At 48.3% G+C, this 22,754-nt stretch overlaps 1 protein-coding gene across 8 annotated transcripts in view; it reads right to left on the bottom strand.

The window, feature by feature from the left end:
• Window positions 1-22,754, bottom strand: part of KLHDC8A (kelch domain containing 8A) — a 38,624-nt gene that overhangs the window by 7,623 nt on the left and 8,247 nt on the right. For 2 of the 8 annotated variants that reach the window (XM_075909937.2, XM_006133053.5), the window contains exons 3-5: window positions 19,520-19,844; window positions 5,500-5,563; window positions 4,835-5,265 (exon numbers count right to left, since the gene is read on the bottom strand). In XM_075909937.2, coding sequence (XP_075766052.1) covers window positions 4,835-5,210 — 376 coding nt within the window. In that variant the 5' untranslated portion in view covers window positions 5,211-5,265; window positions 5,500-5,563; window positions 19,520-19,844. The other 6 variants (XM_014578598.4, XM_075909939.2, XM_075909940.2 and 3 more) reach the window with 6 other exon arrangements.

The following is a 22,754-nucleotide window of genomic DNA, read 5'->3' as shown; positions in this document are numbered from 1 at the left end:
TGGAAAGACCTGCTAACTAGGGTTCTAAAAGTAGCTCCATGGGCATTCTGGCTTCGGCCGGGGCTTGGGCTCTGAAATCTAGGTGAGGTGGAGACTCCCGAGTGTGTGCTGGAGCCAGAACGTCCACACTGCTCTTTTTAGCTTGCTAGCGCAGGTCTGCCTGTCTGGGCTGGGAAGCTTGCTGCTGGCTGCCGTGTGGACAGCCCCCTCCAGGCCCAATAAAGCACACCGGGAGGGACGAAGGGAGAACAGAGGGCACAGTGGGAGCACGTTTCAGAAGGCAGTCAGGGAGAAAGCATTGCGCTCTCAGCTCTCAGATACCCCAGTGTCCATAAACCAAGCAGCGTTACTGTACCAGCCCTGGCATTAGTGTAGAGGGGCATATGCCCAAGCCCAGCAGACACAGAGAAGTCCAATCTTGGAAAGCAGCTGCAAATAATCAACAGGGGAATAGGGAAATAACCTCAGAGAGTCGTGGGAGGAGGGAAAGGCCTGGTGATTCTTGATGCTTTTGATATAGAAATGCAGAGCTGTAGGGGGAGAGGGGGACACCTGGAGAGGGTCAGAATTAGTGAGGGGAGGCAATTACAGTGAGTTCCCCCAAAGGGCAACAGACAGGAGCACAGAGCTCTCGGGGAGCGTTAATTGCCAAGGGCTGTCCGACTGAGATGGGGGTCACCTGGCCTCTCCTTGCATTTGGGCCGGAAGATGGGTGGGATCCACTTCTTTCTTTGGTTTGTCACTTGTACCTGTGCCCTCTGGAGACACAGACAGGGGAGCTGCCGGTTCGACTGCAGCCATAATGAGCTACTAAGCAGACAGGTGGCTAACCAAAATATATAGACTCACGAGCTTTTGTGGGCAAAGCCCACTTCCTCAGATGGATTGGAGTGGAAATAACAGAAACCAAGAGCTATATAGAACAGCAGCAGAAGTACCTGTCAGTTGTAGGACCCGTGTTAACGAGACTAATTACGTAGGCTGGACATGTCCATTGCATGGCCTTTGATGTGGAAATGCATCTAAACTATGTAAAAGGAAGGGAGGCTTGGCCCAGCTCTTGTGCTAATGCCCAGAACCAGCAGGCAGGACTTCCGGGTTCTGCTAGCAGTTTTCCAGCTGACTCCTGGTGAGATCCTATGCAAGTCTCTCTCTAGGCCTCACGCTCCCCATTCGGTATACAGAGTCCTGGATCCCAACACTCCGATACTCAGTCCAGGGGCTCCCCACGCTCAGCTCTGCCGATGCTCCTCCACCCTTACCTGCTGCACCCTGTCTGCCGATCCAGTGCTGGGCTTTTGCTTCCCAGCTCTCCTGGCCTTCAGTCCAGCTCTACCCCGCTAGCCCAGCCCCAGAGCCGCCCTGACCCTGCTCAATCCAGTCCTCAATAGCAACTGCAGCCCCCTCTCTTCTGTTCTAGCCCTGAGCTCTCACACAGGCCTGCTGGTGCCCTCTCTCGACATCCAACCCCCCCGCTACTCCAGGACTGGGGTTCTCATGTGGGGCTCTGCCAAAGCCCCTCAGTCCCAGCCCACAGCCCCCCCCCCCAGCTGCTCAGTCTGGATGTTCCCCATAACTAGCTGATTCCCCTCTGTCCAGCCCTGCATGACAGGGGGAAATGTGGGGTGAATGTTTCGCCTTTAGGACCGACTAGCCCGGAGGGGGCAGGTGTGAGGCGCTGTGGGGGCAGCAGGCCATGTTGTTTCATTCTGGCAGGGATACAAGTGCCTGGCTGTAGCTCCCTGCAAGAGGAGATGAGGTCATAGAAACAGATGGTGCGCTCAAATTACAGGAGTCCACCCAGCGCTCTCCAGTCCAAACATCGGGAGGGCCTTTGCACGGTCTCAGAGCAGGCTAAGGAGGCCAGCCCCATGACCCAGGCCACGGGGTCAGAGCCAGGACACACACAAAGCAGGGAACCTGTTTGTTCCTAGCTCACTACCCCATCACCCCCCTCTGCGCCTGAGCAACAACAAATGCAGTCCCCAGCGGTGGAATGCTGCGGGGTTTTCCCTACACAAACCCCATTAGGTCCACCAATAGCTATTCGCCAGGATGGGCAGGGAGCGGTGTCCCTAGCCTGTGTCAGAGGCTGGGAAGGAATAACAGGGGAAGGGTCACAATAACACCCCAGAGGAGAGTGCTACTGGGCAGCCCTACCATAATAAACCAGTCTAGGAAGCGGTCAGCGATCCCGAGCAACCCTCCGACACACCGGCATCGTCCCTCTCCTCCCCCGAGCTAGTTCCACTGATAAATCAGTCCGCTCAAGGAAGACAGAAGATTGCAGGGAAGGATTTAAGTTCCAGGCGTCTCTGACCAAATTGATCCCTTTGTTTGAACCAGAAGACATAGACCAGGGATGAAACAGACTTGGTTGATTGTAAACATTACATTTTTAAAAAATGCCTTGACAGCATCCTTTCCACCTGAAAACCAACTAGCCAACCCCTTCCAAAGAAGCTGCCTGGAGATTAGACGGAAGAGGCGTTCATGGTCATCTCGAGCAGCTCAGAAAGCTAAATGACCTTCGGGCTCACTGCATGAAAACACGGCTCCCAGCCTGGGGTTGTTCGTCGCAGGGCAGCACATTCCAAAGGAAATCAATATTCCAAGTCTCTGCTTAGAAATTATAAACACGATGCCTAGAGAGGCAAGCCAGACCCCCCCGATAGATGGACATACAGAAAATCCATGTAAGAGCACAGCATCACGAAAGGCAGAGGGAAGAGGTGGAGTGTTTGGAGGTCCCCAAAAGGCACCTCCTTTTCTTGCACCTGGAGAATTCATACCCGCATTTTGCATGCACAGTTCAGTTGGTGGTGGAAGTGAGAGCCTCTGTGTCTCTAATGATGGTACCCAAAGCCGGGGGAAACAGGCAGTGAGTGTGAGCACTGGTGCCTCCCACTCACACTCGTGCACTCAGTTCATTTGCACGGGGGCAAACGTGGGGATCTGGCTGTGATATCCCTACCGATGCTGCAGAATCTCCCTGCTCTGTGACTAGCTAAATACAGGGGTATCACAAACTTGCCCCTTTCAGGGGCTAATTGCCACTCTCTCGCCAAGGAAGACGAAGGCATGAACTGCTGGGAAATCCTCCTATTGGTAGAGCCCTGCAATTCTGTGGGTACTCGCTTCATGTCCGCAGGTATTTGCATCCGTGGATGTGGAGGCGGATATCTGCGGCTCATCTTTGCGGCTGAGGACACAAGTTCTGTATCTGCAAATGACTCTAGCAACTGCAATTGTCTACATAGGCCGTCGGATGCAGGGGGTTCGCAGCGGGCCCTGGGGGAAGGATTCTGAAGGGTTGTTGTGGAGCCAGAGTGGGCCTGGGGAGGCTCCAGGTGTTTCCCATTTATAATGAACCCTGGTCACCAGGAGGCAGGATCATTTCACCCGTCTGCTTAGTAGCCCATTATGGCTGCAGTCGAACCGGCAGCTCCCCTGTCTGTGTCTCCAGAGGGCACGGGTACAAGCACCAAACCAAAGAAAGAAATGGATCCCACCCATCTCCCTGCCCAAATGCAAGGATAGGCCAGGTGACCCCCATCTCAGTCGGACAGCCCTTGGCAATCAACACCCCCCGAGAGCTCTGTGCTTCTGACTGTAGCCCTTTGGGGGAACTCACTGCAATCGCCTCCCCTCACTAATTCTAATCCATTCGATGGCCAGTCATTGATCCTGGCAGCCTGTTTTGCAGAGGTGCTAAGGGCTCATCACTCCCACAGACATGGATGGGAGCTTTAGCTCTCCTGCATCTCTGACTGGGGAACAGGAATCATTCCAAGGGCCAGATGCTGCTCTCCATTCAATCCAGCATGGACACGTGTGCCGCTGGGAGCAGAACTGGGCCCCATCATAGAATCATAGGGCTGGAAGAGACCTCAGGTCTAGATCTCTCCAGCTTCTCTTTGCATCTCTGCCTTCCAGAAAACCTGCAGAACTAGAGCTGGGCCTTAGCCAAAACCTGTGATCCAAAGTGCACCACATTCTGGGGCCCTCTGGATTCCAGCCTGTCTAAAAACACAGCCATAAGAGTGTTCGCCATCCATAGGCCAGGAGCCAGAGTGAACCACAGGGTCCACCAGCCTCAGTAAAAAGTCCCCTTTACAGTTGTTATGATCCCGTCCTGCCTCGTCTGGCCATCTCAAGGGGGAAGGGCCTAGCGAGCCAGACTTCTCCAACCTGAGATAAGGCTCCGCTCAAGTTCCCAGTGCAGGGGGTGGGAAGGGGGATCGTTTCCTGGCCCCCAGTCAAAGCTCCCTGCCCTCGCCCTGACCCTTTCTGAAAACCGTGTGGCCAGATCAGTGAGCAGCACCCAAGACTAGTGAGTGGCCACATGGGTGTCCCTCCTCTATCTCAGTGGGTCGCAAGATTGTGGTACCCAAGACGCTCTGCTGGGATAGGGCGGTTTTGCTCACTGCGCTTGTGCACCTAGAAGTGGCGGGGGGTGCTGAGTGAACCGGAGCTGCGCTCTGATTGGCTGCAGAGGGAGCACGCGGGTCTCTGTGTGCTACTAGCATGCCCCTCCCATCACATGCCCTGGCTTTACACGCGCACCACTTTAGTAACACTGTCAGGGGAAAAAAAACTCTGTAGACAAAACCCAGTGGGATCTGACCACTCTGCACGTGGGCAACGGCAAACAAAATGTCTCATGGGCCACACACAGAACCCCGATGGGCCACATGTGGCCCTCGGGTCACAGGTTGCCCACCACTGACTTAGAGCCATCAACTGACCCATTCCCGGCCCTCCACCCTACTCCCCACATGCTGCATTCTCCCCACCAGCCTGGAGGGCCATTATAGGAAACAAGTTCTCTTGCCTTTCACGGTCACCGAGATGCCCATGGCGGCTTCCCTCAGGGAGTTCCTCTTCTTCCACTTGCCCTCATCTATGTTGTACATTTCCACTATCTTCAAGGGCATCTGGTTCATCCCGACCCCTCCGATCACCATGATCCGCTTGCCCAAGGTGGCCACGGCTACCCCGGCCCGGGCCGTGGGCATGGGAGGAAGAGAATTCCACTGGTTGGCTTCGGGGGAGTAAACCTCAAAGCAGTTCATGGGCACCCCGTTGTCGTCACAGCCCCCGATGGCAAAGACCTGGCCGCCTGCCTCCACCAGCGAGCAGTAGACCCTGCAGCTGGGAAGGGGCGCGAGGGTTTTCCACTCGAAGTCTTTGGTACCGGGGACATCCATCGTGGATGGTCAGGGATGAGGCAGCATCTGTCCTGCCTGCCCGGGGCTGGCTAAGCTGCAAAACACAGCCACAGAAAAGCATCACGCATACAGGCAAAACAAACGGAGGAACGTACAGAGAAATCCCCACCCCCCACCAGAGATCCAGGCAGCCCGGAGCATAGACGCCCTTTAATGAGCAAAGCATCTATTTCCACACCAACAATGAGAGGTCCCATGTCCCTCACAGAGAAAAAGAGAGAGAGAGAGAGAGAGAGAGAGAGAGAGAGAGAGAAGCAGGAGCCGGTACCTTTCATCATGTCTCCATTAATTCTGCAGTTGCACATTTTCCAGAGCAGCCTCAGAGCCCGGTCCTAAAAATAAAAGGCACAGGTTGGATTCCGCTTGCTCTCCCCTTTTCTAAGCACCCCTCCCCCTACAAGGCATTCCAACCAAGAATGCTGCAAGCTGTCAGCTCTCCAGCACCGGGCTTTCTTGGCTCACTAGGAACTTTTCTTTGTTTAGTTCTTTGTGGGCAAAATTATTATGAATGCCCGTGGTCCACCTCTTCCCAAACCCCGGGGGAAAGCTGCCATGAGACCGCCTGCGGGGAAAAGCAAAAGGCTGGGGTGCAGGGACCAACCCTTCGGCCACAGCTCGCTGACTCAGTTACTTGCAGCATTACAGCTGAGCTGCAAAAGATCCAAAAAGCAGCCCTGTCGGACAGAGTGAGGGTCCCAAGCGCCCATAGGAAACCAGGGTGAGAGAGGGGGAAAAATCCCTGAGCAGCTGTCAAACCTTCAGAGGAACCGAACAAATAAAGAGCGACGGAGAGAGCAGGCACACAAAAGGGCATCGAGAGAGCAGGCAACCATCCCCATTCTCACACCCGTGTATAAATAGGTGTGTAAGTCACAGTGAGAAACTCAGCCTTCACTCATTATGTAACCAGGGCAGCTTGCAAGTTTATCTTAAAAAGTAAAGTATGATGTATACATCCCATCACTCTGGGACTGCAGCATCCCCCCCCCCCCCTCTCTCTCTGAAAGTCAAACACACTGGAGGTTTATTACTCTTTCTGGGGAACCCTTCCCCCACCTGACATTGTAATGATCTGTACTTACCCTTAATAGCACTTTCCAGGTGTGGCTCTCCAAGTGCCTTCACAAAGGAATGCTATCCCCATTTGAAAGAGGGATGCAGAGAGAAGCAACATGCCCAAGGTCACATGGTGAGTCAGTGTCAGAGCTGGGGAAAGAATCCCGGAATCCAGACTCCCAGAGCGCAGGGCAGACTTGGTGCCCTCTTCCTCTGGAGCTTCTGATATCTTGATGAACGTGAACTTCAGCCTGAGCCTGCTCCTCTCCGCTGTTCTGTTGTAGAGACGCTAACGCCCATCACCTCTCCTCAGCCTTCTGGTTAAGACTCAACATGGTGTCCATTTAACCCTCTGAGACCAAGGCTCCTCTAGTGGGGAACACTCTCTCTTGTTTGGGGTGGGCGAGGGGATAGACTCAATGGCCTAATACCACTTTTCCACCTATGATCCTATTTCAAAGGTAATATAAAGGCCCCACAAGCCCTAAACCCAAGCAAAGCCAACAACTGGGGGTGGTCCCAGCTTTTTAGGGGCGAGCTGGCTTTTAGGGGCAAAGGCAAGAACAGGGGGAGAGGAAACAACTTGCTTCCAGACACCCCTGTGCGCCCCATTCTTGCACTTGAGCTCACATCACTACTTGCAGATCATTGGTCGGACTAGGAGAGGGTCCAGTGGAGGGCAACCAAAATGATTTGGGGGCTGGAGTGTATGACCTATGAAGAGAGGCTGAGGGATCTGGGTTTGTTTAGTCTGCAGAAGAGAAGAGTGAGGGGGGATTTGATAGCAGCCTTCAACTTCCTGAAGGGAGGTTCCAAAGAGGATGGAGAGAGGCTGTTCTCAGTAGTGAGGGATGGCAGAACAAGGAGCAATGATCTCAAGTTGTGGTGGGAGAGGTCCAGGTTGGATATTAGGAAAAACTATTTCCCTAGGAGGGTGGGGAAGCACTGGGCTGGGTTCCCTAGGGATGGGGTGGAGTCTCCATCCCTAGAGGTTTTTAAGTCTCGGCTTGACAAAGCCCTGGCTGGGTCGATTTAGTTAGGATTGGTCCTGCCTTGGGCAGAGGGCTGGACTTGACCTTCTGAGGTCTCTTCCAGTTCTATGATTCTAGGAGCCATCACTGAACTCCAGAGGAGATATGCTCCTGCTACCCCACAACGCCTCTCATCCCACACCTGGCATTGCTCTCTAAAGGTACGTCTACACTGCGAGTTTTCTTGGCAAAAAATACACTAATGAGGGACTCATTTGCATGACTCACAATCTAATTTGCATATTTTCTGCCTATCCATTTTTGCTCTAGGGCTTTTTGCGCAAAAACAAGCCGTGTGGACATTTTCTTTTTGCGCAAACTCCCCTATTTCCACAACATCAGTACACCTCCTTTTGGGGGGCATAAGGATCTTGCAGAAAAAGGGGGTTTTGTGCATAAAGCAAATGTCCACACTGCTTGTTTTTGTGCAAAAAGCCCTAGCGCAAAAAAGGGATCGTCAGAAAATATGCAAATGAGATCACAACTCATGCAAATGAGTCCCTCATTAGCATATTTTTTGCTGAGAAAACTCATACTGTAGACGTACTTTAAGGGTACGTCTACACAGCTGGGCTAAAGTCGGAGAAAGCTATGCAACTTCAGCGACGTCAACTGCGTAGCTGAAGTCGAAATAGCTTTTGGCGCTGTCTACACAGCAGAAAGTCGAAGGGAGAACACTCTGCCTCTGACTTCCCTTACTCCTCGTGAAATGAGGGTTACCAGGAATCGGAGTAAGAAGTCCTCCAGCTTGACATTATTTCAAAATAAAGGCTTGTAGTGTAGACGTGCACTATGTTACTTCGGAATTATATCAGTTACTCCGAAATAACGCTGCTGTGTAGACGTACCTTAAGGAGCCAGACCTCCTACATTAGACTCCCAGACAGTCCCTGGTGGTTTCCGGGGCGACGAGGCCGTCCCCCCACACAGAAAGGGCAGAAAGCACATACTCCTCCAGTCCCGGCTGCATTGCTTCAGAACCTTTTGACAGCCAGAGCAGATTGAGAGAGCCTGTAACCTAGCAACAGCCACCTACAACTCCCTTTAATCACCCATCATTTCAGATCCACGTTGGTATCTTGATGGGTTCACTGAACCGCGCTGTGGCGCATGAGCAAACTCGGCCCTGAAGGAAAGACAGACCAATGGTTTTAGTGCTGAAAGGACCAGGCTGAGGGGTTTGATCAGAGGGGTCCCCTTGGAATTGCCCCCAGTGTGCTGGTCAAGCCAGTAACACCTGCCTTCTTGCCCTGTGGAACACTCCTCCACCAGGCCCCTTTAGGCCAGAAGCTCTGGTCTCCCCAGTCCAGGCACAGAGTTGGGGTTACCACCTCCCCCAATGCCAGTAGAGCAACACAGACGCTGAACGGGTTCAGCTCTGGGAGGGCTCAGCTATAAAGCCACTGACAGAACCCAACCTCCCAAAAAGGATCAAACCCTACATCAATCTGTCTTACTCTGGATAAAAGATTTACAGAGAGAAAGCTCACGAGGTCAGCTCCCTTTCACAATGAAAGAGAGAGGCACAGTGCACGCTCTTCCCAGGTAACAATTATTTACATTGGGCTTGATAATAAACAAGAGTGTTTTTATGAAGTATAAAAAGTCGGTGTTAAATGATTGCAAGTGAAAGCAGACAGATCAAAGTAAAAACAAAAGGAAAAAATATGTAGCACTTTAGAGACTAACAAGGTAGTTTATTACATAATGAGCTTTCGTGGGCCAGACCCACTTCTTGGGTCTGGTCCAGGAAAGCTCATCACCTAATAAACTACCTTGTTAATCTCTGAAGTGCTACATATTTTTTTCTTTTTGTTTTACCAATATCAGACCAACACGGCTACCTCTCTATTACAGATCAAAGTCAGTTACTAAGCCAAAATAAACAAAAGAAACCAGCTAATCATAATAGACAAAGAAACTTCTTACATGCAAAGTCTGCCCTTACAATGTGTTCCAATCATCTCTTTCACAAGCTAAGCAGCCTGCTAGCTTGGGCCAAATCCTTCCCCCTGTTCAGTCTTGGATGTTTCCAGCAGGCATCTTGGATGGTAAGTGAGGGGAATCCCTTGGCATCTGGCCACTTCCCTACTGTTTGGCTTCCCACCTTTATATCTCCTTTCTCTGAGGAAGGGATTCTTTGTGTGCAGTTCACATTTTTCTGACCTTGTGTGGAAAAGTACCACATCCAAAATGGGTCCCAGCACCTAGTGACCTTGTCTTCTAGGACCAACCACAGTTTGGGCTTACAAGAAAAACAAAACCATTCACAGCTCGGTGCCAGGAAAGGCAGGAAGCTGCTGCACCACTGATTGGGAGCAAGTCAAATTATGTTGGGTCGCGGCATCAATAATTTTCATCCCCTGGGTCTTGAAAAATAGTCTGAAAACTGCTGATTTAGAGAGAGTCAAATAAACCAAATCCTCAGCAGGTGTAAGTCAGCACCGCTGCCTTGTCTCTGGAATACTTGGTGAACAGCTCAATATTTCTTACCTATATCATTTCACTCAGAATTGGATCAGCGGTGTGGTGTTTATTCCTTCCCCACCCTGCAGCGCTATAGCACATCACAGCAGAAAAGGATTCTCAAAACTTCAACGCATCACAACCCCCTTCTGAGTCCCACCACCCCGGCCAGGGGGCCAAAGCTGAAACTTGAGCCACACTGGCCTCGCCTGAAGCCATTGGCCTCGGGTGGTGGGGCTTGGTTTTTGGCTTTGGGTCCCAGCAAATCTGAGTCCCCATCAAATGGCATTGAGATAAAACTGTAGGTCAGGTCCCCAAAGTGTGAGAAGCACTGCAATAAAACCAGCATGGCCCAGCAAACAGAACTCAGGTCTCCGGGTCCAGTGCCCTGTTCCCAGCTCTGTCCCTTGTGTGACCTGTGATTCGTCACGTCCCCACTCTGTGCCTCAGTTTCCCCAACTATAAAGCGCTTTGAAATCTACCGACTTGCCATGCCATGCAAGAACTAAGCATTATTACTATCCAAACAACTGACAAAAGCAGAACTTCAACTCTGGTAACAGGGAATAGTGTTAATTAACCAGCCAATTCATCTATCCAGCAGCTTCAATAGCCACTTAGATAAGGTATCCGTGGCAAATCCTCTTCCCGTTACCATACTATGAGGCCTTAGCTATGCTGCTCTTTAAGCTGATTTTGGGAACTGTTCAAACAGGATTCTAATTAAACAGGATTCTACTCTTCTGGAGCAAACCGTGAGCTTCACGCTTGACAGCAGAGACTGCCAATTGCATCACAGCATAGGAAAACCATGGGCCAGATGATGGCCCAATTGAAGTGGATAAGAGTCTTTCCATTGACTTCACTGGGCTTTGGATCAGGCCCTTAATGATGACAGACTAAACAGAGACCTGTCAAATTTATTCCAATTGTGACCCAAGTCAAATGGAGCCTGGGCATGGGCATCCAAAAGGTGAACATATAATGCATTCATCTTCAATCTCATATGAATTCAGATGCCTTGGCACTAAAACTAATCTTCTAGCCCTGTCGTTCACCTCTAAACAACACACAATCCAAAAAAGTCAAGGTCAGTCTGAAGCACCATGTCAGAGTCTGTCTCTCCTCTCTCAAGGGGCACAAGAGTTTTTACTTGGAAGTAATAACTGTTGGGCCGCGGGACTGTACGGCTGCCAGTAATGTGCTGAGAAAATAGCCCTTACGTACGTCAGCCATTTTCTTCTTCATCTCCTCCCAGGCAAAGGGAATTATCACTTAATTATACCAAGCAAATTGGAAGTGTTAACATTTTCTTCTTAAATGGCAACATTAAAACAAAAATGAATAGTAATTGCTTTTCTATCAAAGGAGATGGGAGATGAGAGATTCCCTCCAGCACGCTGAGCCAGCTGCCCGAATTGTTCACACTCAGGATACAAGCCCCAGGGCCCACCGAGTGTGTTTGTGGTTCATGGCAGGTGACGAGGTATTGAAAGCAAGATGACAGGGAGGACATGAAATTTACAGCCTCAAGAGAAAAAAAATTCATGGGGCCTGAATAGAGGGAGGTGAAACTAATGGGAGCAAAGGATGCACAACTGAAGTCTTTAACCCAGCAGTCCTCAGCTAGGAGTATGTGCATCCCTGGGGGAACATACAGACCTTCCAAGATGTACATCAACAAATCTAGATACTTGTCTATTTTGACAGCAGGCTATGTAAAAAGCAGTAACTAACTAAAATTTCATGCAGACAACTAGTTTATACTCTTCTAATACTATACCCAGAAATACCAGTACAGTACATGGGCGGTGGGTGAAGGCAGGGCTGGGGAAGGCAACCCCCCAATTCCACCCCCAGCCCTGCCCCTGCATTACAGGTTGGTGGAATGCACGGCCCAGCCTCCCCAGCCCTGGAGCATGGGGAGGGCGGGTGTTGGGGACAGCAACGCTCTGCCGCCAGTACGCCTATAGTAGGCACTCTGGGGGTGGGGGCCAGGCTGGCAGTTTGGGAAGGCCGTGCCTTCCCCCACCTGTCATGCCTACCACCCATGGTACAATATCTATATTCCAGTTGATTTATTTGTACACTTATATGGCCACAATGAGAAAGGATGCAAAAGTGTGCTGTGCCCTGTGGTATTTTGATGTCTGATTTTGTAAGCAAGTGAGATGAAACTGTGTGGGGGAGGGGGGCATGCAAGACAAACCAGACTCCTGACAAAACTGTCATTCCTTGCACGCTGGCTTCTCTCACACTCTGAACAGCTCATTGTTTGGTATCTCAGGGGAGCACAGAACATGCACAATTAATGTCAGTTTTTAAATATTCAGCTGGTGTAAACTGGCTTGGCTGTCTCCACTGAAGTCAATAGAGCTACACCGAGTCTCACACCCGGCTAAGGATCCAGACTCACAGTTTTTAAAGCAACGTTTACTCTTTGCAGCAATTTGCTCTTTATAACACAGCCATTTGCCATGTATTAAACAGTCGTGTGTGTGTTAAGTATTATAGTTCAGGGACTGTGCATCAGGAGGGGCACGAACTCTGAACACACCTAGCTTAGCTAGAATGCAGGTGGGTCCTTTTCTCTACCTGTTTCTCAGAGAATCATCTCCCACGTATTTCCAAGGGCTTCATGCTCGAATGGTAAAATTCACTCCCACGTAGGTGAATTTTGTGTATTATTTTGTGAATCTTGTGGGTCAGAACAAGGTGCCTAGGAGCCACCGAAGTCTTGATTCTCCATTCTGGTGAAAACAGCTTTTTGTTTGGATTTAAACATCCTCCTAAACTAAGCGTCAGCAAACCTATGCATTGTGCTAGTTAGTGCCTGAAAGCCACAAGTGAAACCTACAACTAGAAAGGAAAGGGAGTCACTTTTCACCCTCCAAGCTGAGTGAAATGCTAAAGAGCCTTAGATGTTGAAAATTAAATGTAATACGCATATTTTTCGTTTTATTCCAAAGGTTAAGGTACCAGGCTCCAGATTTCATCACTGCATGCTCCAAGCTGGTGGAGTGATACCGATTCGCATGGCATTACAAGGCTTGATTTACCACTGCATTTCTTTAAAATATAGGGTTTCATTCTGATCTCATATTGTTTTCAGAATGGAAAGAGGTAACCAGTGGTGTCCTGCAGGGATCTGTCCTGGGATCAATCCTATTCAACACAGTCATAAATGATCTGGACAAAGAGGTAAACAATGAGATGGCAAAATTTGCAGATGATACTAAACTGCTCAAGATAGTTAAGTCCAAAGCAGACTGTGAAAAGCTTCAACAGGATCTCACAAAATTAGGTGACTGGGCAACTAAATGGCAGATGAATTTAATGTTGATTAAATTCATAATGCACATTGGAATACATAATCTCAACTACACACACAAAATGATGGGGACTAAATTAGCTGTTACCATTCAAGATAGAGATTTTGGAGCCATTGTGGGTAGTTCTCTGAAAACATCCACTCAGTATTCAGCAGCAGACAAAAAAGCAAACAGAATGTTGGGAATCATTAAAAAAGGGAAAGAGAATAAAGCAGAAAATATCTTTTTGCCTATGTTTAAGTCTATGATATGTCCACATCTTGAATACTGCGTACAGATGTGGTCGCCTCATCTCAAAAAAGGTATTTTGGCATAAGTTCAGAAAAGGGCAACAAAAATGATTAGGGGTTTGGAATGGCTGCCATACAAGGAGAAATTAATAAAACTGGGACTTTTCAGCTTAGAAAAGTGGAGACTGGGAGAGGGGGGTTTGATAGAGGTCTATAAAATCATGATCAGTGTGGAGAAACTAAATAAGAAAAAGTTATATACTTGGTCCCACAATACAACTAGGGCTCACCAAATGATTTTAATAGGTATTAGGTTTAAAAGAAACAAAAAGAAGTATTTCTTCACACAACGCACAGTCAACTTGTGGAACTCCTTACCAAAGGTTGTGGTGAAGACCTGGACTTGAACAGGGTTCAAAAAAAGAACTTGATAAATTCATGGGGCATCGGTCCACCAATGGATATTAGCCAGATGGGTAGGAATGGTGTCCTTAGTCTATCAGAAGCTGAGAATGACAGGGGAGGGGTCACTTGATGATTCCCTGTTCTACTCATTCCCCCTAAGGCACCTGGCATTGGCCATTGTTGGAAGACTGGATATTGGGCTGGATGCACCTTTGGTATGGCCGTTATGTTACACAGGCAACTTTGAATTCTGCTGGTTTTGGTGGAAGCATTCCTGATTTGCACTGGTGTAACTGAGGGTATGTCTAGACTACAGGCTTTTGTCAACAGAGGCTTTGTCAACAGATGCTGTTGACAAAGCCTCTGTTGACAAAGAGCATCTAGACTACCGCCAGTTCTGTCAACAAAGCAAGCCGCTTTTTCGACAAAGAGTCTGGACGCTCTCTTTTGAAAAAGCACAGTGTGCATGCACTAGTGTCTTTTGTCGACAGAACTCTGTCGACAAAAGGCATTATTCTTTGTAGAATGAGGTTTACCGCCGTCGACAAAGCTGCCGTGTTCTGTCAACTTACTGTGGTAGTGTAGACACAGGTATAGTTTTATCGACAAAAGTCCACTTTTGTTGACAAAAGCCTGTAGTCTAGACACACCAGAGGCAAGCTAAGCCCATGCTGTCTGACAGAGTCCCTTCAAGGACTATGCTCCTAAAATATTACAGCTCCCCAGACTGACTCATCTGCCACATTCCAATGCCTTGCCACTACTTCCAAGGAGTGGGCTAGATAGCTGCAGATTAGCCACCAGCCTGACAGACACTGGCAAACCCATCTTCCCTCTGAGGGAAAGCTCTTGTACTCACCTAAATGTCACATCAGATAAGTGCACTGCAGCTCAGCTGTGTGTTATCTGAACTGTCAAGGGGGGTTCAATGTTTTGCTGGGAATAATACAACCTCCAACCAATGCCAATAGCTGAAGCCATAATTATTCTCGATACGCCGGGGACTGTCACAGCAGCAGAGGCAGGAAGATGGGCAGCAATAGGTGGGGAGTGTTACGCAAACACCGGCAGAAGATCTCTCCTGTTTCCCAAGCACAGCATCTAGGTTTGGGAGCGAGCGGCTTCATTTCAATTATACAGCCTGCCGGCACTCTTAGGAGATCACGCAGAGCACAGCACAGAGATACAGACGCGGTCTCAAGAGATGTGCTTCTCGGCAGACAACGGAGCTGCTCTTTGGTCTTTGAACGTCACCAGCTAGGGCCTGTGGGAAGATGTCAGGGGGAGGTTGAGCGGATGTGGGGAGCATGTTTGTGGGATCGCAATCCAGCATTCACGGGGCACGCACTGGTAGGAAAGAGGCCTCGGCATTAGGGTTGCCAGATGGTTTAACAAAAAATACCGAACGTCCAACCCCCCAAAAAACACGCCTGGAAAAAATTCTGTTGAGAAAAAAAAAAAGGGAGACCAAAGTTGTTAAGCAAAAAAAAAAAAAAAAAAAATCTGCGTCTTTAAATCTTTAAATGGCCTTTCACTCCTCACTCCCCCACCAGATGCAGCAGGGGAAAATTGTCCCTACTAGGCTGCAGTCCAAGGGAAAAAGGAAATACCGGACAATTCACATTGGGTTTACCAGACCAGGAACCCAAATAATGGACAGTCTGGGCAAAAACCGGACACTTGGCAACCCTACTCGGCATGGACCAGATGATTACGTGCCCTGTTATCACCACAGGCCTGTGTTGAAGCTCACCCCTCCTTGGAGACATCTGTTCTCTACCCCTTTACTGTAACCATGTTATGTCGTGGGGAGTTTCACAGTATAGGAAGAAATCAGTGGAAATGCAGAGAGCTGGAGTAGCTGCAAGTGTCCATTTTATTGCATAGCACAGAACTAACTAGAATAAGCCCAGACTAGCTGGGCTGACCCCAGTGTCCTACTCAGTTACTATAACAACAAGATCTATATCTACAACCCAATATACAACATACCATGTCTTGGGGTCTGTCCACATTGTAACCCCTGCAGTTGCAGCTCCTGCAGACCTACCCAAGCTAGCTTCAATGCAGCTATCTTGGACACTGGAGCCAGTGAAACTGCAGCAGCACATGCTTCCATGGGCTTGTACTAACCTAACCAGAACCCTGGCCTAATTCCTCCTGGGGCGAGCCTGCACTGAGGTGTGCCTTGCTGTGGCTTCACTGCTCCAGTCCCTGAGCTAGCGCCATTAAAGCTAGTTCAAACGTGTCTACATACGTGCCATTCACACTACTGATTGCAGTGTAGACGTAACTCAAGTCATCTGGTGAAGACTCAGGTTTATTTTCAGTCTAGGGCCAAATTCAGTTCTAAAGTTGCATCAGGGATGAGTTGGCTCCTGCAACCTTAGACTCCCACGTACCCAAGCTCTACTTGGTTATTTCAACAGAAACTCAATGTTTTCCAGCGCAATTCACCTGCTAGGGGGATGGGAGGCTAACGGACTCACCTTGGGGAAAGGTTCAGAAAAGAACTGAACTATAGGCCAGCCTTACAGTGCCAACATACCTGGTTATCTATGCCTTTCACAGGGAAGCACAAAATAGCTTTATAAAAATATGAACTGAGTTATGACTGTTTCCTTCAAACCATTTTTGTCCTGTTGCTACATGCACAAAAAGTTGGCAGGATGCAATGTATTTCAAGTAAACACCCGCTGTGCCCTGAAATGTTCCAGACAAGCGAACGTCCTGTAAACCTTGCAATGAATCACGATCAGCAAAATCAGCTGCTTTGGCTCATCTAAAAATATATATACAATTTAATTCACATTTTTGTGTGTGTGGTAGTTGCAAGGTCTGGATGAATTTCCGCAAAGGTGAACCTAGTACAAATGGCTCAATTCGTGGACCGATAGGCATCCGTAGCAAAAGCCTCAAGGCGAGCCAAATCAGGCCTCATCAGTTATGTCCTCCCTGCAAACAGGAGTGTGTTTTTACATCAAGGTAGCTATCCTGATGTAAAATCCTAGTGGAAAGAAGGTATTGCAGGTTTAATCTTCATATAGTGGTTCAAGGTCCACCCTCCACCAGTGCTCCCTATAAGCTGTGCATTCGGGTAGCCACTCGGAACACATTCAAATAGCGCTCAGCACCCACAGCCAGGAGCATGTGTTTCCTGTTGGTGGTGTACATCTGCACATGCCTCTGTGTGCATAAAATGTATTTCGCACATGGTTGGGGGGGGGGGGGGGAAAAGAGGGAACATTGCTCTCTACCTGTCACAAGGGGTTGACCTTAGCTAACTATATGGAGAAGAAAACTATCCCTGCCTTTTCTCCATTAGAATTTTACACGGAGATGCCAAGCTTGATTAGGGTTGCCAGGTGTCCAGTTTTGAACTGAACAGTCCAGTATTTGAACTTTTTGTTTGGGAAACAAATTGAGAAAATATAATGAGAAAATAGAAATGTCCGGTATTTTCTAAATAAGATGTAATGTAGATTGTGATGTAATGTCAAGTGTGTCGAGTATTTTTTTGTTGAAACCATCTGGCAACCCTAAGCTTGATGTAAAATGCCCCTTTTTTGCAGTGAAGACATAGCCAAGCACGGAACATATCAGGAAGAGGGGGGCCAGATTTTTCAGAAAAGCAACAGGCCAGATTTCTCAGTGCTCAACGCACAGAACAGGGATAGATTTTCCAAAGAGATGAGCTTCCATTTAAGGTTTCCAAGCACTCGGCATCCAGCATGCACCCAGTTTGCAGATCTCCTCGGGAACACTGGTCACTTCTTGGGGTGCCCGAAGGGAAGCAGCATCTTGCGTGAAGCCTGGATCCCTTTTGTGAGTACTGAGCTCTTGGAAATCTGGCCTCCTGCTGAAGATGTCTGTGCTTTTGCAGGGGTGAGAACCTTTTTGGGTCAAGGGCCCCCAAAAAATCAGTTGGGGATGGGGGTTTGGGCAGGAGGGAGGTGCAGGGGCTGACCATGGGTTGGATCTGAACCTGGCTTGCTTGACTCTGGCCTGTGAGGCTCAGGGCTTCTCCCCTCACCCTGCAGTGGGAACCAGCACTGGTGCTCCAGCCCCATGGAGGGACAGCAAGGGGCTGGAGTGCCAATACCAGCTCTCCAATGCTGTTACGGGGGGAAGCCCCAAACCTCAGGGGCTTGGCCACTCCCGCTTTCGAGTAAGGTCTGGAAAAACAAAGCAGCTCCCTGCTGTTGCTACCCTCACAGGAAAGCTGTGCAGCTCACTCAGCAATCTCTGTAGAGAGCTCTCCGAGCTGCATATGGAAGGCCTCGCTGTGAGCTCAGGGTATTAATTTATGATTATCCTGCCCCACGCAGTATTGAGTTACCAGCCTGTGCTTTCAAATGACCCTTTAGGCCCTATTTTAGCTGCCAGTGCTTTAAATCATTCTGAAAAGGGGGACCCTGCTGCCAACATAATTTCTGCCTCACACAAGGTCTGACAGCTGAGCTCTATAAATTAAATATATATTTTCTGGTTAAATCTGATATTTGCAGGCCTCCTATCAAGTTAAACCGAGTCTCCCGACAGCTCCCAGGAAGCCTGGCCAAACCTCGACAAGCCCTATTTCTAGAAAACATCGAACAGTGGAAAAGATGCTTTGCGGGTGGGGAGAGAGGGGAAAGATTGCATTTGTCAACGGGAATGAACTGAAATGTTGTGAGGAGAGAAGAGTCCTTTGCTACAATGGGCAGCAGCTCATTTCTCAGCCCCCCCCCCCCCAAACTGGACTATGAATGATTTAACTTCCTGCCTGGTTTTAACCCCGTTTCTAGCCCCTTGAGATTATTTTTGGTCTTATGCTAAATGTAATTTTCTGACCTTGCTAAACAGGAGGACAAAAAGGCATTTGGAAGGAAATATTCCACAGCTAACATTACGGCAAGGGTAAATCTGTAGGAGCCCCGATTCAGATCAGAGGCAGGAGGAAAAGAAATTAGTCTGATTTTTAAAGGGCGTGGACCCTTAGCCCTGTTTGACTGGGGAGCCTGTTTGACTGGGGAGGCTATAGCAAGATTTAACAGACTGCTTGCTGGGATTTGCCACAGCTACAATTCCTAAAAAAGAAAAACAATCTACTTCGCATAGCAAACACTGACTCTTTCTCGATCTTCCAGGCTGTGTTCCTTGTTCCCGCCCCAACACAAACTACTGTCGGGCTCTGCAAGGAAAAGCCAGTTTATTTTTCACTGGATCCACGATGCAACTTTCATTTTAACACCTTTCAGCCTCAATCATGTTTGCAAAGCACCCCTCACTGTGGTATTTAGGCCACCTCTATGTATAGAATGTAATGTGTGTGGGCCAAATCCTCAGGTGAGGTAGATCTACAGAGCTCTATCCATTTCACCCCTTTATATCAATGGAGGACTGGCCTGGATCACAAAAGGCTGGCGCAGTCTGGCTTTGGATTGTGGCAAGGTGAGCCTCAGCCCCACACATCCTCAGGAGATGCCAACTAAAAGCACCCGCAGAGAATTTATATGCAATGCATGCTCAGCTTTGAAGCAATTAAAAAACAACCACTGGGAGAATATTACCACCCTGGCCTGACCCACATATTTCTTCCTGAGAACACGGATGCTCTTAAAGATTCATCTCAGGATGCATGTGCTCCATGCTCATGGGGGAAAGAAGCTATTCCTTTGCAAGATGTGCATGCCCATACACACACGCTAATAACCCAGTGACCTCCACTCAGCGTGGAATTGTCTCTCGGCTGCCAAAGAAATACTTACAAAGTGTCTGGTACTTACAGTTTTTGAGAGGCAGCGGGGGGTTGTGAAGAAGACTTGCTCTTGACTCAGAATGCTTTTCAACTTTAATGTCCGGATACCTAGCTGCCGCGAGAGTAGCTCTCAATCTTTCTCCCCCTTCCTCGTCCCTCTGTCTCATTTCTCACAACAGCCATTCTTTCCCCCGCTCTCTGTGCATTGGTCTCTCTCCTTTTCCCTGGAGGTTGCAGCCCTTGCTAAGCGGAAAGTAAACCAAGACAGACGCAGACTGGGTTTCCGAGAGGGGGGAGAGGGAGAAATAAAATCAACTGGCTGCATAAATCCAGCTGACCTAATCTTCACTTCCCTACAAGAGATGAAAGACAGTTAAGAGTCAGAGGAATCCCCCATCTGGTGTGGTGACCTGTTTTTCTCAGTGCTTGGAGTCAGAGAGAAAGATGTGTGTGTGTATGTGTGTGTGTTTGTGTGTGTATGTACACACACATACTGGATTATGAGAAACTTGCGAAGCCTTTTATGGCTTCCCATGCTAGCACAGGATGTTCTGTAAGAGAGTGTCTCTCTCTCTCTCTGTCTCTCCCTTCCTCCTTTCCCCCACCCCCCGGCAGGGAAAAAAATTAGGGAAAGGGAGGCAGAAGGACTAAAACGGGAGAGACGGAGATGAAAAGTAGGAGATGCTTCTAATAAGACACAGAGGGCCACATGTAGCCCTGGAGAGACAAAAGTGTAACTCCTCTGACTTGTGGAGAGTTTTGCCTGCTGGAGCCAGGACTGAATTTAGCTCAGGGTCTCAGACAGCATCCCCTTGGGGTGCTGGAGAGAGATGCACCTGATATGTGCTTGTTTGGCTAGCAGCATTAGAACCCAAAGTATGATTTAATGGACTACCTGATTCTCTTAAAACCACTTTCACCAAAGGAGGACATACCACAAGAGAAGTAGATCATATCATGGAATGGGCCACTCTAATCCCCCAAAGAGCCTGGTTCAATACAGGAAAAAACCCAACCAGTGACTACAAACCCTTCCCAAACCCTCTCTCTTAGCCTGCAAATGGCAAACTAGCATCCCTAAGTTGGCTAGCATCAGGACCTAGCTCCCTGCAGCCCATACCCAAAGCAGCACCAAGCCCTGTCATAATGACCGATGTGAAACCTGCAGCCATCTCTCCATTGCTATGACAGTCAATACTCCCCCTCCTGCTTCCTAAAGTTATATTTGCAGAGTGGTCCAGAGCAACATTCCCTGTCATTTTTTATGTACATGTGTGGAATAAATTGTATGTGCACAGAGGCATGTGCAAATGTGTACCACCAGTAGAAACAAAAAACCTAGAAGTGGGCACTTTGCTTGTCAGCTGGGCAGCACTGGAATCTCACCTGGGGGGGGGTGCCAAAGTGCACAGGGAACACTGAGCAGTTTTTGCTTGTTTTGTTTAAATTAACTTGGTTAAAAGCAGCATTTTTCTTCTACTTAGTAAAGTTTCAAAGTTCTAATAAGTCAACATTCAGTTGCAAGCTTTTGAAACAACCACCATAACACTTCATTCAGAGTTATTAACAACCTTCATTCCCGAGGTATTCGCAATCCTTAAGGCTTTACTGTATTTAAAAAAAAAAATCCAGAGGAAATTAATTATCCTGAGAATACTATTGAAACAGCTCTTCTAAAACCTACCATTATATGCAAATCTAATAATCTCAGTTTGACGTTCACTCTGGAGCCAAATGATGGCAGACAGGCCCTTCAAAAACTTGTCGAGTTTGTCTTGTTCTGCTTGACTGCTGATCATTTTAGCAAAAATGCTGAGCTCCTTGGAGGTGATGAGAGAAGCCTGGGTTTGGAGACACAGCTTGAATTGAAGTCACTCTACTTTTTTCCTGCTATTGTTATTTATGTTGCTATAGAACCCAGAGGTCCTGACCAAAATTGGGGCCCCCTGCTCAGACTTGCACACACATACATAGTAAGAAATAGCCCTTGCCTTGAACAGATAACACTGTAACCAGACAAAGAGTTGGAGAAATGCAGTCGTATTATCCCCCTTTTACAGACGGGAAACAGAGGCACCAAGCAAGATAAGGGCCAGATGTTTAAAAGTAGATAGGTGCCTAAAGATGCAGATAGGCACCCAGCTGAATTTTCAAAAGGATCTAGGCACTTAACTTGCATTTCCCCGAGGTGCCCATTTGCCTAAATATATTTAAAAATCTGGCCCGAGGTGACTTGTCAATGTCACACAAGGCGTGTGGGGCAGAGCTTGAAACAGAACATCAGAATTCTATTCCAGGATACTAACATAGGAGCATCCTTCCTCGCTACTGGATTACCATATGTAATGTGGCCAACAGCCTTGCTAGGCCCCTGGACAAGATGCTCCCGGAAGGGGTCGTGCCTCAGGTGGAAGAGGCGGGGCCAAGCCCTCCACATTGCTTATCCCTCCCCCAGCAGCGCTCACAGCCACCAGAGCACTCCAGAGGTGATATAAAGGGCTAGAACTCTAGTTGCTGCCGGAGTAGTGGCAGCGGCTAGAGTCCTTGGACCTTTTGAATTGTTGGGCCCCAGGGCAACTGCCACCTTTATTCCCACACAGCCCCCACAACTGACAGGCCTGAGCATGTGAAACAAAGCCCTAGAATCATCCAAAACTCGGTCCTCAGTCCACCCTTGCAAACAGCTAGCAAACCTTTTGGAAAGTCTGTCCTCAACTTTCAGTGTCGCCATGAACCAAGCAAGGTTAATTATTACCGATGTTTCCTGCCGTTCTACATAGGAGCTCTATTTTTAAAGCAAACCAGGCCATAAAAAAAAACAAAGAAATCAACAGCAAGTTGACTCCACATGGAAGCAAATTCCCATCCCCTACCAGCTATTTTCATCTATTAGCTTTCCAGTGGGAGGATTTAATTTGCATTTAAATAGAAACCTTAGGAACAAGGCCAATATAATGTTAAAATGCTAATTGCAAATGCATTTGCCTCTTTAAAAATTAAAAAGAATGTCAAAGTGCATTTTAATGGGGGGCTTATTAGAGGTTTAGTTTTATGAGACACTTAGTATTTATAAGTTATTATTATTTAACAGACTGTTTACAGCTCAATCCAGACAGCTAAAAACCTAGACAGCAATAATTTGCAAGATCTGAGCTGACTGCTATGGAAATAGAAACATCATGAAAGATCTTCTCAGGCCATGAAACACCTGGTTGTGTAGAATATAAGTTACATGCTCCAGGGGAGGAGCAGTGGAAAAGGAA

This window comes from Pelodiscus sinensis, chromosome 27, assembly GCF_052426305.1.
Source record: "Pelodiscus sinensis isolate ZL-2025 chromosome 27, ASM5242630v1, whole genome shotgun sequence".
NCBI classification, from domain to species: Eukaryota; Metazoa; Chordata; order Testudines; family Trionychidae; genus Pelodiscus; species Pelodiscus sinensis.
This window is presented reverse-complemented; position numbering and strand designations above follow the sequence as displayed.